At 32.0% G+C, this 19,331-nt stretch overlaps 4 protein-coding genes across 7 annotated transcripts; 2 read left to right on the plus strand and 2 right to left on the minus strand.

Annotated features, from left to right (window-relative positions):
- Positions 1–2,977, plus strand: LOC101896926 (programmed cell death protein 2-like). Its single transcript, XM_005181364.4, has 3 exons — positions 1–221; positions 501–1,624; positions 1,906–2,977. Exons 1-3 carry the CDS (start codon positions 114–116, stop codon positions 2,159–2,161), a joined length of 1,488 nt encoding a protein of 495 aa, XP_005181421.2. The 5' UTR covers positions 1–113; the 3' UTR covers positions 2,162–2,977.
- Positions 2,978–3,575: 598 nt separating this feature from the next.
- Positions 3,576–6,563, minus strand: LOC131807199 (F-box only protein 9-like). Its single transcript, XM_059132245.1, has 2 exons — positions 5,181–6,563; positions 3,576–4,440 (listed from the first exon to the last, which is right to left on the minus strand). The coding sequence occupies exons 1-2, from the start codon at positions 5,942–5,944 to the stop codon at positions 3,732–3,734; spliced, it is 1,473 nt and encodes a 490-aa protein (XP_058988228.1). The 5' UTR covers positions 5,945–6,563; the 3' UTR covers positions 3,576–3,731.
- A 3,623-nt stretch (positions 6,564–10,186) lies between these two features.
- LOC105261691 (uncharacterized) lies at positions 10,187–11,703 on the plus strand. Its single transcript, XM_011293315.3, has 3 exons — positions 10,187–10,209; positions 10,270–10,323; positions 10,378–11,703. The coding sequence occupies exons 2-3, from the start codon at positions 10,317–10,319 to the stop codon at positions 10,974–10,976; spliced, it is 606 nt and encodes a 201-aa protein (XP_011291617.2). The 5' UTR covers positions 10,187–10,209; positions 10,270–10,316; the 3' UTR covers positions 10,977–11,703.
- Positions 11,704–14,804: 3,101 nt separating this feature from the next.
- On the minus strand, positions 14,805–18,499 carry LOC131800374 (uncharacterized). 4 transcript variants are annotated; one of them, XM_059132226.1, is made up of 3 exons: positions 18,406–18,499; positions 15,430–15,527; positions 14,805–15,376 (listed from the first exon to the last, which is right to left on the minus strand). In XM_059132226.1, exons 2-3 carry the CDS (start codon positions 15,515–15,517, stop codon positions 14,817–14,819), a joined length of 648 nt encoding a protein of 215 aa, XP_058988209.1. In that variant the 5' UTR covers positions 15,518–15,527; positions 18,406–18,499; the 3' UTR covers positions 14,805–14,816. The 4 variants fall into 4 exon arrangements, with proteins under 4 accessions (XP_058988209.1, XP_058988211.1, XP_058988208.1 ...); XM_059132228.1 differs by lacking the exon at positions 18,406–18,499 and adding an exon at positions 18,186–18,362 and having other exon boundaries at positions 14,805–15,328; XM_059132225.1 differs by lacking the exon at positions 18,406–18,499 and adding an exon at positions 18,186–18,362.
- Between the last annotated feature and the right edge of the window lie 832 nt (positions 18,500–19,331).

Below are 19,331 nucleotides of genomic sequence, written 5' to 3' on the forward strand. Positions count from 1 at the left end.
TACACTTGATATGCCGCCGCCAATTAAAGTTTGTTCCGCTTCGTTGTCTGTTCGCAAGTGCAAAATCAAAAATTGATTGTTGAGTGACTTTAAATTAAAATAAAATTCCAAACATGGCCAAAAATAAAAGCACAGTCTACTTAGGCTACGATGATGAAGAGATTACGGATAAGCATACATCCTTGTTGAATAGTACTATAAATAAAATTGGTGGTAGTGCGGTATGTTCTATAGTATTTTTTATTTGCTACTATATATTGGTGTATTGGTATGGCGTGGTGTGAGTTGAACAGTGGAAAAAATATATAATGACTGTGCTAAGCATTCCGTCATATAGAAAATGAATTGAGAATTTAGCATGGAAAGATTTTTCACCCAGTACCTTTCGCTGTTGACTGCTGAAACTTTTTTTAGGGATAAAAGACTGAGAATATGCTAATATCGACATCACAATGTGCGATTAATACTTGATTTTTTTTTTCTTTATTCAATTCTTACAGGACTGGCCAAATGGTGAGATAAAGATTCCAGCATGTCCTTTATGTGGCACAGTACGTCCATTGATAGTACAATTGTATGCGCCTCTAGAAATGTCTCAATTCCATCGTACGCTTTATATATTTGCCTGCTTGAATCCGGTTTGTTCGCAAAACTCTAAGAGTTGGCTATGTGTAAGAACTCAACACTTGGATACACCCGATCACAGTGATATTATAAAGGCTGTGGCATCACCCAAAAATAATAAACAAAAAAAGAAAAAGGAGGCGAAACAGGCAACGGGAAAATTGTCCTGGTGTAGTGGAGCTGATGATTGGGGAGCCGTCGATGACCAGACAACTGTGCGAGAAAGTATAGAACAAATGGATACGGAGGCAGATGAATGTAATGAGTCCAATGAGGAAAATGGCAATATAATTAGTGGAAAAAATGTCAATTTACCAATGTCTAGTGATGGCGATGAACGTCCCTCGTCGAATGAAGATGATGACGAAGATGAAAGCAATTCGATGGATAATGAACTGATTATGAATTTTAATCAAATGGATGTGAGGGCAGCGCAAAATGTAGCCGAAGACCCTAACGCCAACTGTGCTGATGCCGCTGCTGGTGGCGGCAATGGCATTGCTGCTGCAGCCTCTGTGGAAAATGAAGGAAATTATGCCTGCAGTGGTGCTTCTGCTGCAATATGTGCAGAAATTGAAGGACCCGAAACGGATGTTGTGCTAGTCGAGACACCTCAAAAGCCTGAACGTGATTTAATAGCCTTACTCAAACATACACCTACACCGGCCGCCTTAGGACCTTTAGTAAAATTATCAGATCTTACAATTAAGCCCTATTTTATTGCGGTTGATTTAGAAATGAATGCATCGGGTCAGGATTATGATTCATATGGAGGCTCTCTATCGGCTGAACATATTCGTGAACTCTATCAAGAATATAAGAAGCAGGATGAATCAGCATTGTCACCAGGAAGTGCTGGTGGCAGCGGAGCTGGAAGTGGTGTTGGGGCTGGTACACCCGAAGATCAAGAAACCTATGAAAAAGCATTACCGGCACATGGTGATCTAATGTTCCATCATTTCTTGAGTACCATCCAGCAGAATCCGGGTCAAATTTTAAGGTAACAAAATAGTTAGTTTTTGGGTCAAATTAGCGTTTAAAAGTAGCATCCTGATATAATGAGATGTATAGGTGTAACATGATGCTGTTCATTAAAGTTTTAAGGATAACCGTAGCAAAAGAAAACAGATTTACCAAATGTACATGTCCCCTATACTTAAACTAATTTTGAGTTTCGCATAGACTCTGTTTATGGTCAAATTTGTACTCATTTATAGTTTTGTTGTATTGCCACATTCTTTTCCTAATAAAAACAAGAATCTACTTTTATTTATTTTGCAGATATTCTCGTGACACCTTGCCTTTACTTATAGCCCCATTGCAAGAGCCAGTACCCAAGTGTCCAAATTGTAACGGTGATACAATTTGTGAAGTCCAAATTTTATCCACATTAATACCCAAATTGAGAATGCTACAGAGCAATGAGAACACACCCCTGGAATATGGAAACGTTTTAGTGTTTACATGTTTGAAAAGTTGTTGGGATACGCCTGATAAAATGCGCTATGAAAAGATTATAGTACAAGCTGAAAAATAATTCAATAATGTTTTCGAGTCCTAAATTCGAAACACACATTGAAAGTGTTAAAAAAAACTACAGAAATACAGAGAGGCTAAGTAAGCAGCTAATACAAAACAAAATAAAAATTAAACCAAAGCAAACACTTAGAAAACGAAACTTTAAACGATTGTTTATCTACAATCTACTTATATAACCCTTTCCAAAAAATCACTTCAAAGTGATAAACAAAAGCCATGTATAACAATAATTACATAAATATATATGTATTTAAAGTTGTGTTATCATCTTGACAAATTTCAATATTTATATTTAAAAACCCAGACAAATTCTGTCCTCTAAGTAAAATCACTAAACGGCTTCACTCAAACGGAAACTTGAACATATTTATAAGATGAGATTGATTTTAAATAATTAAAATGATAAAGTATTTTTAAAATAAAACGGAGACAAAATGAAAGAAATATATTATTAAAATGTGTATGGTTAGCATTATTGATTGGTCAATTTCGGAGTCCACTTTTAAAATATACCGAGTCTACGTAAAAAAAGAATAATCAACATTCATCTAGGCATTTATTAATTTATTATTTACTTGATCGATTGTCCCTTTTTAATGATAGTCTGTAAGTTTGAATTTAATACTCATTTTCCCAATCTTATTCATTTCTTCTCAAATGAACGCAAATGTGATCTTTTCAATTTCCAAAATATACTATGTTGAGCCATATGAAAAAAAAAAAACAAAAAATTAACTCAATTTAAATTATTATTATGCTTTATGTAGTTTTAAAAAATTAAAATATAAATGAAATAAAAGTATTTAGTGTACAATTAGATGTTTCTTTTTTTAATATGTGGTTGTGGTGAAAATCAACAAATTTAAATCCATGCGGGTCACCGTAAAACTACCCTACAATTATTCTTCTATATAAATATACGAATCAACTTAAGCTGATGGTCATGTTTAGATTCTCGGTATGGTATACTTCCTAGTGCAGGGAACTACAAGCGAACATAGTTCTTGCTGTTAGAAGTCGGAAAACGCGGCTACAGGTCTTTTGCAAATGTTAGGCTGTAGAAATCCTTATATGGCACAATTTTTTGAGGGAATATTTTGAATTATCGCTCTACAACTCTGTGAAAGTAAGCTCACATACAATGATTCTCCCGATTACGGCTCAGTAAACTGAATGGTACCATGGGATATACTGGACTAACTACGTGTGTACGGAATCGCTCTGTAGTGCAAGAAATTATGTTATTGGCCATACTATAAGTTGACTATGAACATTTATAACCAATCGAGGTGTGGGGTTTGAACCATTCGGTTACTCCACATTTTAAGCACATTACAAATTATTAAGTAAACAATGGCATTTCTATTATTCATTTTAATAATTCTTCAGTTTTATTTCAAAATATATACACGAAGAGAGAAAATAGTTATAGCGACAGTTAAGTTATAAATTTATATACGCCGGACCAAAAAAATGTATTAAAGCTTAAAACTATATTAATTTTAACAAAATCACTCTTCATAAAGCTGTTGCATTTTTATTTCCTCGTTTCCTTGTTTTTCAACAATTTATATAAGTGGATTATCTGCCACCAAATGATAACTGCGCACCGGTGAAAACCACAATGGCGGATACTTAGATGGTGTTAGATCAAATTCAGAAGTTGTTTCATGTTTATTACGTACTTGGACTACAGAATAACGTAGCCATGCCAATTGGGCAAATTTTCGCCTTGATGTATTCAATATACGAAATTCAATGCAATATTTAGTACTGTTTAATGCAGCATCGTCGTATACCGAACTTCCACGTCTATGCCTATTGTAGCCACCAACGTTTGTACTGGTTATGAACTTTGTAGTTTGGGACTGTTGTTTGCCCAAGACAATTGTAAGTGTACTACCAAATAGGCGGAAGCGACCTTTCAAAATATCCGGACGTAATTGCTGAAGATTTCTTAAACGTGTCACACCCTGTTGCGGTTCATCGGCATTCGTCATCATATAAACAGTACCATCAGGTAGAAAGCGTATATAACGATAATATTCCACTAATTGCACCGGACGATAATATTGATCTTGGAAACTATTTTCACCCATTCGAACGTATGTGGTTTTGCTTATATAGCAGCCATTGAACAGCACACGTTCGCGTTCAATGAACATTTGCCGCCAACTAGAATATTTGGGTATTATTGGACATTGTCCGTCTAATGGTGTAGTTTTGTCCTCATCTGTTTCGGAATGAGTTAGAGTGCCAACATTGGGTCCCCAGACTCTGAAAAATTAAAATAAAACATTATAAATATTAAATTAATACCAGTAATAGACATTTTAAGTTTAAACTCTACACTTAGTGGCCTATTTTTCCACACCTAAAAACCTTCATCCACGACCTCAACTTCATAATCTTCTTGGAAATTTTAAGATCACTTATCTCAGAAAGTATGGTCTTCCCACACAGAAGAAATTGGCGAAAGTTCTACTATCTACTTATTTTCCATAAGCCCCATTTGCATTTTCAATTTTTATTTATATAAAGATAATACAAAGCTTCGTCGCTAAAAATTTTACATTGTAATAATTCAGGTATTATTACATGTGCAGACTTCTGTATATAAAAGGTTTACCTCTTACTTCTGTCTACTGACAATATGAGGAAGGCATTCTATCTTGCAAGATCTGTGTGAAGTTTTTTTTTTTTGTCGATAGAAGGCCTGTGAGTGGTCTTTTTGTTTAAGAAGATGCTTTCTTTTTCCAAACAATTGCTTCTATCAATAGAAAGATTATGTTGGGATAAAAATTTTAAAATATCTCTTAAAAGAGTACATATGATAGTTCTTCTACTTAAAAAATGCCAGCATATACATTAATCTATACAAGACATTTCCCAATTACTATACCCACAGTTTCTTCATATAACCCCAGAGGTTTTTAATCCAACAGATTTGCTTCCAATTAAAAAAGGAAAATTTAGGAATTTTCAAATGTAATTCATTTATAAAATTTTCAACTCACTTGACACATGCTGAACGCCAAAGCTCTTCATCTCTGGCCACCAAATACATTCCTTTGCAGACTGCAGCACACTGTTCTAATGAACGCATATCCAACTGAGAGGATACAACCCAACGCATTATATACAATAGCAATTCTGGTGGTAATTCGGAAATATGCATTTCCGTGGTAATTACTCCAGGATCGCGACTACTTAGTATCAATTTGCCGTTGTGGTTGTGCGATAAATCAGCTTGGAATTTTTCATATAAATCATCAATTATATCTTCATCCGCCAGATCGTCCTGGCTATCCAACGACTTCTGGTTATGTTCTGCATTCTTAATATTGATTTGTTGCTGAGCATTGTTCTTGAGTTTTTGTTGTTCATAGTAGGTGAATTCAACGTTAGGCTCAATTTGCAATGCTTTCCGATAAAATGGTATGGCATCATAGACTTTGCCGCGTTTTTCCAATTCAACAGCTTTATGAAAATAACTTTTTGCCAAGGCATCCTGATCAGAAGTTTCTTTTGGAACGACCAGGGGACCTACAACATCTTTAGCCTCCTTTTCTTCCTCTGCTACATCATCACTTTTAGCTACATCATCGCCTGCTTGCTTTTGTTTCAATTCCTTTTGCCAATCGGCTCGAAAATCTTCCAAAGCTGCATTAAAATCTTTTGGCATGCTTTGAAATGCCTGCAAAGAAGATTCCAGTGAGTCATCTTCTCCGCCACCAGCACTGGCATCGGTTGGACCACCACCACTTGATGGGCCAGACATGTTGGCAAGAGACCTTGTGTGAAATATACTTTAGTTTTTAAGACCTATGTGATGCCTTATCTTTTTCTTGTATTACTATGAGCTATTCAATTTCAATCCTTAAACCAATTCTGAACTGCCGTCTAGTTCACGGTCTGTGTATCGGTTTATAATAAAAGGTGGGGCGTATTGTTGATAGAACGTGGTTAACACTAAAATCTTATTTGGCAAATTATACTTGGAAGCTGACAAAATTTGTTGGTAAATATTGGAGCAGCTTGTGGCCATTATAGGCGTGGAAATACTTCGACGTAAAATTGTCAGTGTTTTTATGAAACTATATGAAGTATGGTTTTATATATTCGAAAAGATTTTTCACTTTTTCGATATTTTCGTTTTCAAGTCCTATTGCAATATCCTTCTTTTTAAAAATTTATTGCATTTTATGGGCGTATCGAACCGTATGAATATTGCGATTTCTTTTCTCTACACATATATTTTACACCGGTCCTTCTTTAAAGTTTCCATGACCTTGTTTTGATTTCAAAGAGCAAACAAGGATGTTGTAAGAATTTGACATTACGTCCCGTCCCACGTTTACTTATTTGGGGTCATTTTGCGTGTTTTTTTTTTTGTTTGTTGTGACAGTGTCAGCTGACGTAGTTTCTGGGATTTTAAAGAAGGGTTGCCATCGTAGTTTTATAGGTTTTTATATTGGTTACTCACGATCGCGTAGATAAATACGCCGCTTGAGAAATTAATATTTATTTCACCATAATATGAAAAAGTATAAACTCAAAGAATTTGACATATAATTTCACAATGTTATATATATAACATTTGTTTATATATTTGACAAAATTCATCCTTGAAATTGTACGCAAATGGTACAATTAATTCTAGGTAACCTCTATAGCTCAATAAGAAAGCTTGTTCGACTTTAAATAAACAAGAAAATGCAACTCTGTACTGGTGTCTTATTATGTCAAATAGACTTTTAAACATTTAACAGTTGGTTTTGTTTATTTTACTTTTTCTCATTAAATTCTAATATTGGAGGAAAAAATCACAAAATATGAATGGGGTTAACCACAAAATTGAGTTTAAAATAGAAGGACGATGTTGTTTTATCCCACAATCGTATAGTATATTACGCTTTAATATCGGTAATTTGCATTTCTGTTGCAACTGAATTTGAAATAATTTATTCAAATTTCTTTAATATTCAAAACAATACACTCACATAGAAACTGTGTACATATTTTGATAGAATAGGGACACCAAAGGAAAAAATGCACACAGGGGATAGTTTTGTTCTGCCTTCTGTTACAGTACGTTTACATATAAATGGGTTAAACCACTGGATTTGGATTAAAATTGTCATATCCATTACTTAAACTTCAAACAAATTCTTTTAAAGTAGGTTAACCCTACAAAAAGTTTTAACGTAAACATGGCATTACATAAGTAACTTAAATTCAAAAAAAAAAAAAAAAATAAAGAAACAAAATAGCAACTTCTGATTTTGTGCCAAATTTAAATTCATTTAAATTCAAATTGACTTGTCAAAGGAAAAATTTAGAAAAAGTTGTCATGGTATAATTATTACAGGTAACAGCAAGTCCCAGCTGATTTGACTCTATAGTAATACTAGTATCAAACTAGATCTGACATTTTGTGATTTAATTCCATTTCCCTAAGAAGATTAGAATTCAGTTGGTACATGCATTAATAATGCCTCACTTTTTATATTGTATTGAGATTTTTGGGGGTAGCTACGGTTTTGTTTTTCGTAAGTTAAAACTATTGTTTCATAGAGTAATGCGATATGTTTTTTGTGTCAAACGTCGTGATCATATATCTCCTTCTGTGAAAGAGTTTCTTGGTTGTTCGTTTGAGTGTTTTGTGAATTTAAGGTCAATGTTGTTCTTCTACAAACATTTTAAATTGAGGACATCTTCTACACTTTTGGACCTTTTTAAGTTTTCGAGATCTGTAAGGAACCTGCAAATTGTTATACCACGCTTGACTCCTCTGTTGGAAAAATCCTTCTATGTAAGAATTGCTCGCATTTTCAACAATCTGCCACCTAATCTTAAGACATTCAATTCTTCCCTAAAATGTTATAGGCGTAAATTATATGCTCATTTCAATATTGTTTAAAATATATAGTTTTCTTGTGTTAATTTGTTTTTTTCCTTGCATAGTTGATTTATCTAAATCTTCAATGAATTGTGATTTTTGCTAATCTTTTTTTTTTTGTTATTTTTTTAATGTTATTTTTAAGATTAAGGATGTTATGAATAGTTTTGAGTAGTCATGTATAGGAGTTCTTGGAACCATCAATCAATTGTTAATTTTATTCATTTTTTGTTAATTTGTTTTAGTGTTTTATTTTAAGTAATTCTTTTAGGATTAAGGATATTATAATAATTTTAGAGTAGTCATGTATAGAAGTTTTTTGAACCGTCCATGGCCCTGTTGGCTAGGTTTCTGTACTAATTGAAAATAAATAAAATAAATAAAATAAAAAAAAAATAATATGCAATAGGTATACCCTTTTTGATATAAAATTTTACTGCAGGGCTATATGAACATATTTTTTGCATAATAGAAAAAATCGCCGTTGTACCTAACAAAACGCCAAAAGCGATGATGTTGCCTTTTTCAATATTGCTTGAAGTGTTGAGAGATTAGGATCAACAGCTAACAACTTTACATTTAGGGGAATGATGTGAAAGCATTAAAATTAAATATTTTAAGAACTATTCTTCTGCATTTTCAATTTAATAATCCATATTCCAAAAATGTATATTTTTGAAATTAAAATAGTTCATTGAAAATTAGTTATTTTGTTTACATTTTTGGACACATAACTCTGACACTTGTATTATGTACCAAAACAAAATGTATGTGAAAAGTTGTCAACAAATTATTACACCTGCAAAAAATATTTGCTCTGTTCCACAACCTGCAAGAAACTACTAGTTTTGCAAGTTTTTTCAACATCATAAAGGGAAATTCTGGAACGGACCATTTGTATATAATTTGAATTATCCGGTATCTAAATACTATAAAAATAAATGGATACATTGAGTAATAGACCTCATGAACATTGTGAATCGTATAATAGAGAAATTTATAATTTTACTTTTACTGAAATGAATATTTTAGTATATTTATTTAAAACGAAGAATTTTTCTATTCCATAATTTAAATTTGCCGCGCATAACAAAATATAAACAAATGACTAATAAACTGAAAACAATTTTTTTCCTGAATCAAGAATCCACTTGTTTTGCAATTTTATCATCGATATCAATAATTGAAAATCGGCTACCGTTATAGCACTTGTTATAGCGACATTTTCACTACTTACAATAACAAATTCGTATGTGGTTGTTGTTGAATTGTATATGTTGTAGTCTCGTTTCTACCTTCTAATAATTCTACCATGGTAGAAGAATTGTTCTACAATGAATTCTACCATGGATGAATTCTGATATAACGAAGGGTTGCCAGTACCGATTTGGTAAATGAAAAGGTTTCTTTTTTTTCAGCCATACTCAGTACTTGCTTTGTTTTAGAACTGCAAGAATTTACCACGGTACAATGAATTCAAGGTAGGGCAGAACTACCATATGATTTAATTTTTTTTTATTTTTCTGGCTTAATATGTCAACTTCATTTGTTTATGTACGTGTATTCTTTTCAATAATAAAAAAATATTTTCAGAAAATATTGAAATTCGGGTGTTTTCAAAATGCTTATTACGACGTATGCATCGACAAAATCTACAGTTTTTGTCGCGAAATAAACCATAAGAGATATATAGAACATGACTTTGAAAAGAAATTTTGACCTTTTGTTCAGTTTTCGCGGTTTTAAATTATTTATTCAAAATCAATGCAACAAGTTGTTTGCTTTTTTATTGTTTTGATAGTAATTTTGACATTACAAGCCAAACAGGTAGACCTCTATACTTGCAATTTTTTCAAAGTTAGCCTACCTTGTATTCATTGTACCATGGAATTTACTACTTTTTTCGATATCATAAGGGAAAAATCTGTTATTGTAGTAAAATGTTTCATACTTGCTGATACTGTAACAGATCAATTGCTCAGTTCCACTACCTGCAAGAATCTACTAGTTTTGCAATTTTTTTTCGATATCATAAAGGAAAAATTGGTTATCGTAATAAAAACATTAACAAAATCTTGGCCGAATGAACAATATCGAAGCAGTGCCTGCCAATCATAAATACTGGCAACCCTCTGATTAAAAATGTAAATAAACAAAAAGAGCCGTTATATTTTTGACAATAATCATCAATGAACATATTTCAGATTATCGCTTCCACAGCAAGGAGTTACTGAAAAAAGAATGCAAAAAAATGCCAAGTGAGTTTATATTATAAGACTATTTTATATTGTTTAAAGCCTTTATCTTTGTAGGCGATAAAGCCGAGACATCTGTGGCGCACTCCTATGAAATAAGAGTTATAAAAAAAAGATTACCCACAACATCGGATATGGTCGATGATGCCCTAGTTAATTTACAAGCGAAAATGGGAGTTTCTTTGAAAAAAATAACATCTTACATTACAGGCAAGTATGTAATTTCCATGAGCGGCCGTCGAAACGCACTTATTAAGCAAAGACTAAAACATTTAATGGAAACAAAATATGTAGTTAATGTGACCGGTGTTGGTTTAAAAGGTAAAATAAGGATAGTTAGTATTGCGAAGTTCCGAAAACTGATCGAAACACAGAATTCGAAAGAAGTAAAAGCAAACAGAAACTCTACTGTCAGAGAAGATACAAAATCAGAAGGCATGGAGGCTGACGGAACGCCATCTCTAGAGCCTCAAAGAACACCCCCAACTCGAAAACGGTTCAGTGTGTTTGACACACCACCAACTGTTGCGTTGTCACAAATAAATGGTCATCATAATATAGGGGATGATATAAGGGACTCGTATAGCACTCCAGTACGATCAACAACGCCACCTAAAAAGAAACGGAGTCTTACAAAAATATTTAATATGCAGTAAATGTAAATATGTTTGTTATTTTTTGTATATACTTTAAAAGTAATTTCGTTTTTTGCCAAGATTTTGAAAAAGTTTGTATATAAATGTATTTGTTAGTACTTCACGTTATGGTGGGATTAATTTGAAATAGTTTAAACATAAGATTAATTGCATTTATAATGCAAAGAAATAGTGTCTCAAATATCGGTCTTTAGAAATTCTTATGGTTCTTATTAAACTTAAAAAAATATTGTAATGAAGATAATAATATGGAGGAACACAGCCTAAAACATTTGTAACTACAATGTCAAGAAGCAAAACAAATATTTGTTTATGCGAATTAAATTATTTTTTCTTTAAAAAAAAACATTGAAAACTATTTTTGCTCTTTTAGTTTTAGAAATAAAATTGGTAAATAAAAGATGTTATAATATTGCATATAGGCAGACATTTTTAGGAATATTTTTCTGTTTGCGAAAAATATTTGCTTAAATGTGTATGCGGTAAATTATATTTTTCTATTATTATAATGTTAAAATGAACTGTTTTTGTTTTTTTTATCGCTTCATGTAATATTTTTTTATTTATATAGTAAGAACTGTTATTTGTATTAATTATATTTTGTAATTTCATACATTAAAAACTACGGTAAAGTTCATTTTATTGTAACGTTTATTTATAATCGATATTTTTGGAATATTTTACTTGTGGTCCATGGTAAAATTATATAAGGTAATCTCATGTTATCATAAGAAATACATTTTTTTTCGTTAAAAAAAAAAAAAAATAAATAAATAAAACATCCAATTTTGAAAATTCGAAATTTGTATTCCATCTAAACATTCTGCCTTTTTTAACATTTGAAATCGTCAGATAATTTCACATTCTAATTTTACAAAAATATATGCAAATACGTCTTGCTTAATTTGTTGGAAATACATTTTCAAATTATTTGAAAATGATAAATGAGTTCCAATATGAACAAGTTAAAAACAGTAAATTTGGCCGACCGAACTTTGAATACCCTCCACAATTTGGAATGAATTTGGGAATTTTCAAAAAATTAAATTCTGTTAAAGTTTTAAAAATACCGAATATAGCTGTTATATTGGGGTCTATACGACAGGGACCTACATAGGCATTATTTGTCATAACCATATTCAAATTAGAAACTTGAAATAAACGGTGAATAATGTAGCTAAAATCATTAAAATATCGTATATAGACCTGGACCAGCATAGACAAATTTCTGTCATAGGCTGTAGCATCCATTACAAACTTTAAATATGACATCTCAAACAATTTCTGTGGGTATTGTACCTAAAATCGTCAAAATGCCGAATATAGGAAGGTACTGATGTATGGGCCTAGATAATTTTCTGTCATAGGCTGTAGTATCCATTTCGAACTTTAAATACCAAATTTGAAACAATTCCGGTTAATAATGTCGCCAAAATCATCAAAATACCGAATACCAAGTTTGGAAATGGAAAAATTTGGTTTAAAGTGCAAAAACTAAAGTTTGGACTGATATTACATATTTGGTGCACAATAACGTTGAAATCGGTTGAAGATATCTTGATAAAATTTGTCAGACGTATTTCGGAGCTAGTATCTGGTACCAAATATCAATGTAGAGTGCATATTACGAAACGCATATATAGGATCTGTAGCCATATCTTACCGATTTTCAGCAAATTTGAAGTAGTTGCTTGTAGGCTGAATTCGGTTGTATGTGCCATGATCAGATAAGCGTAAATGCGAGATTCCGTGTCCTCTGGTTTCTATTTGTGACCTTTATAACGGCTGCAACATCAGGAACATTTTTAGTTGTTGGTCCATTTTAACCCCTAAATATAATGCGAACATCTTTAAACACAATAGGCCTAGACCTTCTGAGCCTAACCCTATCCTTATGAAAATTTTCGTGAGGATCGAACGATCCTGTGTTATGAGGTGAAAAAATATATAAATATTGCTAGTTGAAAACTTAAACCAATACCCTGCCATGGGGACGTGAAATACCGTCCACTACGATATTTTGGTGGTTTTAGCTACATTCCTAATGGTAGGATGTAGAACAGCTTCCTGTCTAATTTGTTGTTTCCATTTATTCAATATTTTTCTTCATTTTTAAAATCAGTTAAAGAGCAATAAAGGTGAATGAAATGCCTGGATTTTCTATCAAAATCATGATTTAAACAGTTCTATCTTTCAATTCCATAGCAAAACTGGCGTCTTCCAATCATTGATTTTGAAATCGATGTACCACGGTACAATAAAACGGTAAGGTAGAGCTCTCAGCTGATTACATTTTTTTTCTAAGTGTGCCCGACTTCTGCCAATTTTGTGTGTGAATTGAATTATTTTTGTGTTTTTATTTACGTATAAAAATATATATTTTGCACGGAAATTTTGTGAAAAGCAAACAAAAAGTCGAAGACTCGAAATAAGAAAAGAAATCAAGAAACAACCATCACAATTAGGATAATTTACAAAGGCTGCTGCTCCAAACAATGTATTTTGCCGTGGGTTTCTAAAAATGTAGATTCCTTCAACACGTCAAATCCTCAAATTTTAAAGATAATTACCGGCTCCCAAATCGAGGATATTTGAAGAAAATTCCGGGTGTCAGTTGTGGCTATATTTCGAAAGCATATTTGCGGATCCCAAATAGTGGATTTGTTGATTTATTTCACGCCAAAAATTATTATTTTTGGAATGAGACCAATTGTTTACCTTGAAGTCCTAAAGGAATCAATAAAAGTCCAAGTTTTAAGAAAAAAAGTTCAGTCGGATTTTCGACAGAAATATATCCTCAGAATTTGACCACTTATTTACGTTTTCTTTATTTGAAGGACGTATCATAATTGTTTATCTCGAAGCCCTAAAGGAATCGCCCATCAATAAAAGTCCAAGTTTTAAGAAAAAAAGTTCAGTCGGAGCTTCGACAGAAATATATCCTCAGAATTTGACCACTTATTTATGTTTACTTTAACGTTTAAATAATTCAAACTTTTCACTAAATCTAGTATTAATACTTTGAAAAGAACTGAGAATAATATCACATTTTCTGTGAATAGTGATTATTAAATATTTTGTAGAATAGGTACCAGATCTAATGTTCAAATATGATCGGATGAAGAGATTATGAAAGAACATAGACTATTGTCTGGATCCAAAGAGACCTGGGTTCGAAAATCTTTATTGTATTTATTTATATACAATTATACTTATAATTAATATAACGGAAATTACAACAGAAACATTAGCTTCAAAAGCCATCAGCTCATGCTTGTTTGCAGATGTCTATTGTAATGTCTGAATTACAATTAAAACAAATGAAACAAGTTGTTTTGTTTAAAATCTAAACTTTAAATTTTTTGCATTGATTTTTAATAATTAAACAAACAACTCAAAAAATGAATTATGGTCAAAATTTCTTTTCAAAATCATGTTCAATATTTAAAGATTGTAACAATTGTTTATTACGCATTTAAATATAAAATGCAATTAAAAATATTAGTATGTATAACAATTTAAAAATATAAAATATAAAGTATAAAATACTTCGCAGTTTACAAGGAAAATTAAAAACAAATTATACATATTTACATTTTTATCAATTAAGATGACTATTTACAAAAATAACTGTATATACATAGAAAAAGTTTACAACAATAAAAAAAATTAAAAAAAAATCAAATAATAGGTAATTATAAAAAATAAAATGTATACATTTTTACATCTATATTAAATAGCCAGAAACATTTTTGCGTATCTGAAATACAAAATATAAACGTAATAAAACAAACTAAATTAAATATTTCGGCAAAAAAATTTAATAACTTACATAAAATTCTAATATACCTTTCGACGACGTATTTTTTTCCCAGCAGAAGATGTCCGTGGGGTTGTTTCTATGCTATTCAATACGGATTGCTCTTTAATTTCAGTCTGTAAACGGTGTGGAGCTAATGGAAAGTTTATTGCCGGCATTGGTGTCGAAGCATGTCGCGGAGCCATTGGAGTATCGAATTGATCATCGTTTATACACAAAATATTTCTGTTTCGTGCCATTAATTCTTGGCTGGTCCCGGGTTGATCTAATTCATAGACTTGACTTAAAGGTGGTGGATCATCCACGGGAACGTTCTCTTGTGGCCTTCTTAAACTCTTGAGTGGTTCATTTGTATTTCTGGTTTCAGTACGGGTTTGATTTGTTGTTTTTATTTTTCGTTCGAATTCTCTTCTGTCAGCCAGTTTAAAGCGTCCCACTAAACCACGACCTTTTATATGATGTATGGCTTGGCAATCCATTAATGCAGTCATATATTTACTAACTAACTTTTTTCTGAGAGGAGTTGTTTCTGCTGAATATGTGAGATGCATGAATTTCAAAATTCCAATTATTGTTATACCTGTAGGGGATTGATGGGGTATAATTAATACATAAAATAACCTACATATTTACCTTTCCTTCCATCAGAACTCATTAGAGCTGCATTCACCATTTTCGCGATTGTTGGCAATCTTTTTGGTTTTTTCTGATTCGATGCCATAATTCAAAATCTATAAGTAAAAAAAAAAAAAAAATATTACCCAAATACGTCTAGTCCATATATTAAAATTTTCTTATTATTAACGTTGTAAATTTTTTTTTAAATCGCCCAATTGATATATTTTTTATTACAAACATTCCCATATTTTTTGTATAATTCATTAGCGTTGCTGGACTATGGTTTTAGTGTTTAATGCATATTTTTATGAAAATAATAATACACAAAACTACCTCATATAGGTTGTAAAGTTATGTATATGTTTTCTATTTAAACTTAACTAAAATTACTGTTGCTGTCAATGTAACAAATTATCGGTTTTGGAATTTTCGTCCACCGAATCGGTAGTAATTCCTGAATAGAAATAAACACTTAAATGTTTAAAAATGTCCTGACTACATTCTCAGCCACATGACTTTAATTTGAAACTTAGAAATTTTATAGGTATACACATGGTACAATGAATACAAGGTAGGCTAACTTTGAAAAAATTGCAAGTATAGAGGTCTACCTGTTTGGCTTGTAATGTCAGAATTACTATCAAAACAATAAAAAAGCAAACAACTTGTTGCATTTATTTTGAATAAATATTTGAAAAACGCGATAACTTAAAGAAAGGTCAACACTTCTTTTCAAAATCATGTACTATATATCTCTAAAAGATTATTTCGCTACAAAAACTCTAGATTTTGTCGATGCATACGTTGAAATAAACATTTTGAAAAAACCCGAATTTGAATGTTTTCTGAACAATTTTTTTTGTTATTGAAAAGAAAACACATACACAAACAAATAAAGATGACATATTAGGCCAAGAAAATAAAAAAAATTAAAATCATGGTATCATAGCCCTACCTTGATATCATTGTACCATGGGTATACAGTGTGCCCGACTTCTGCAAAATGTGTGCATGTATTTATTGTTTTAAAAAATGAAAACAAAATCTTTTCAAAACCAATGATTGCAAGACACATACATTGCGGCTTGCGCATTAAAGCTATTAACCAGTTTAGCCATGAAATTGAAAGATTGAACAGTTTAGATCATATTTTTGAATGAAAATTCATTCATTTCATTCATTTCTCGCGATATTTAACTCATTTTAAAGTGAGGAAAAATATGAAAAATGAAAACAACTTGTTTATAGTTTTGAATGAGTCTGATAGGGAGCGGGTATAGCCTCAACGCTGTATTTCTGTAGTTTTACGAAGCTGTTATACCTCCTTATTGTATCATGATTGAACCATGGTCCAGCCTTTCTTGAGTTAAAAGCGTAGTAACTAACTAACTAACTAATTTGTTTCTCAGGTCCTCCTGTAATAATATATTAACTAACTATACACAATTTGGTATAACCCATGGTACAATAAGAAGGTAGAAAAGCTTCGTAAAACTACATAATTGCAGCTCTGAGGCTATGTCCGCTTCCTGTCAGAATTATTCAAAATTATATGCAACAAGTTGTTTTCAATTATTAAATATTTCCTTTTATATATGATACCTTTCTTTAAAAAATATGATCCAAACTGTTCAATTCCATGGTAAAACTGGGTACATATAACATATGATTGCATGACTTTACCTTCTTCATTCTACCATGACAAAAACAATAAAAATGAAGACTAAATACATGATTGGAAGGAACGTTCATTGCAAGACACGCATTAAATATATTAAGCAATTGATAAATTGAAAGATTGAAAATGTTGGATCATATTTTTTGGATAAAAATTCAGGTATTTCATTCATCTTTTGTGCTATTTATTTCAGTTTACAAATTAGGATACATGTCAAATAAATGAAAACAATTTGTTGCATATAATTTAGAATAATACTGAAAGAAAGCGGGAATTATCTCATGACTGTATTTCTGTAGTTTTGGAAAGCTGTGTAAGGTGTAAGTACATAAGAAGCTTGAAGTCATGGCTAGGCATATTTTGTGACATTTCATAAAGGGATTGCAGAGTCGCGCTAAAATCCTGCCGTCATTTACATTCTTGCAGTTCTAGAACAGAGCATATGATACCTCTTGATATTCGACATTTCATTGAATTTTATTTTTTTCCTGTCAAGATACCATTCCTAATTGCTGCGAATTGTCACAATCAGTCCAAGCTCTAATGAAATATAAGTGTAGGAACCATGGTACAATAAGGGGGTAGAACTACTTCGTAAAACTACAGAAATACAATCTGAGGCTATGTTCGTTTCCTGTCAGAATTATCCAAAATGTATGCAACAAGATCGAGTTTATATATTTGATATTTTCCCTTATTTAATTAAAGAAATACGTGGATTTTCTTTAAAAAATATTATCCATACTGTACAATCAAATCAATCAAGTTTCAAGTGTAAAAAATATATTCAAAATCAATGAATGGAAGGAACATTCATTGATTTTGAATATATTTTTTTTTATTTTTCAAACCAATAAATACAAAACACAAAATTGGCAGAATCCGGTCACACTTAGATAAAAATTGTAATCAGCTGGTATCTCTCTCTTCATTGTACCAAGGTAGAAACCATGGTAGAAGAATATAGGTAGATGCATCAACGCTTGCGAACATTGTCCCAGCAGCTGTGTCGAAGCGACTACCTCTATTCTTCTACCATGGTAGAAACTAACATTACTGTCTTTTATGTATTGATTGTAACAAAATAAATTACATTTTTGATGGCGTTTCTTTATTGAAAAAGCTATTTTGGAACAATTCGACTACGACTTTTCTGGAGGTTGTTCTCAAAATTTTCATTTTTTTCACTGCAATTACAAGCAACCGATAGAAATTTAAGTCAAATCCCAGCCGTTATCAATTGCTATAAATTTGTTGCACTATTTTTTATACATATAGATTTATGGGAATTTTTTATTTATTGTTCTATTTACAAAATATTAGAGGAAGTGTTTGTAGCTTTTTTGGGATCCTCTCAAAATTTACACCGGAACGCGGCCAAGAATTACATAGACTTTGGAATTATTGCTGTATTAAAAGTACCGTTACTTTTTATACGCGTTGATGTAAAGGGTGTTTTTAAGCAAGATAGAACTTTAAAATGTAAAAAGTAACACAAAAAATTAAATTTTGATGAAACTTTTATTTGTTTCAGCATACTCTAACAAATCATCATGAGTAGACTCACGCTTAAACAACGCTACGAAATTATCCAAATTTACTTTGAAAATCAGGCTCAAGAGCAGTTGGCAAACGACCCGTTGTTTTATCGCAAAATTGTGTTCAGCGATGAGGCGCATTTTTGGCTTAACGGGTTTGTTAATAAGCAAAATTGCCGCATATGGATTGAGACCAATCCAATAGAGACCCTACAGACTCCATTACATCCAGAAAAATGCACCGTATGGTGCGGTTTTCACGCTGGTGCCATCATCGGACCTTATTTCTTCATTCAAAATGAGGCCGAAGCTCGCGTTACGGTAAATGGAGATCGTTACCGCACCTTGATCAATGATTTTTTGTTTAAAAATATGGATGACATTGATCCGGAGGAGATGTGGTTTCAACAGGATGGCGCTACGTGCCATACGGCGAACGCAACCATCGACTTATTGAAATCAAATTTTGGCGATAAGTTGATTTCGAGAAGTGGACCTGTCAATTGGCCTCCAAGGTCGTGCGATTTGACACCTCTCGATTATTTCCTGTGGGGCTACGTGAAGTCACTGGTTTATGTCGATAAACCAGCAAGAATTGACATCCGACTAGCAGTGCTCGAAAAAGTGGCCAAAAACTGGACGTCCAGAATACACTTCGTCAAGAACAGCCACGGTGCCCATATGCCCGAAATCATTTTCAA

This window comes from Musca domestica, unplaced genomic scaffold (genome assembly GCF_030504385.1).
Source record: "Musca domestica strain aabys unplaced genomic scaffold, Musca_domestica.polishedcontigs.V.1.1 117, whole genome shotgun sequence".
NCBI lineage: Eukaryota > Metazoa > Arthropoda > Insecta > Diptera > Muscidae > Musca > Musca domestica.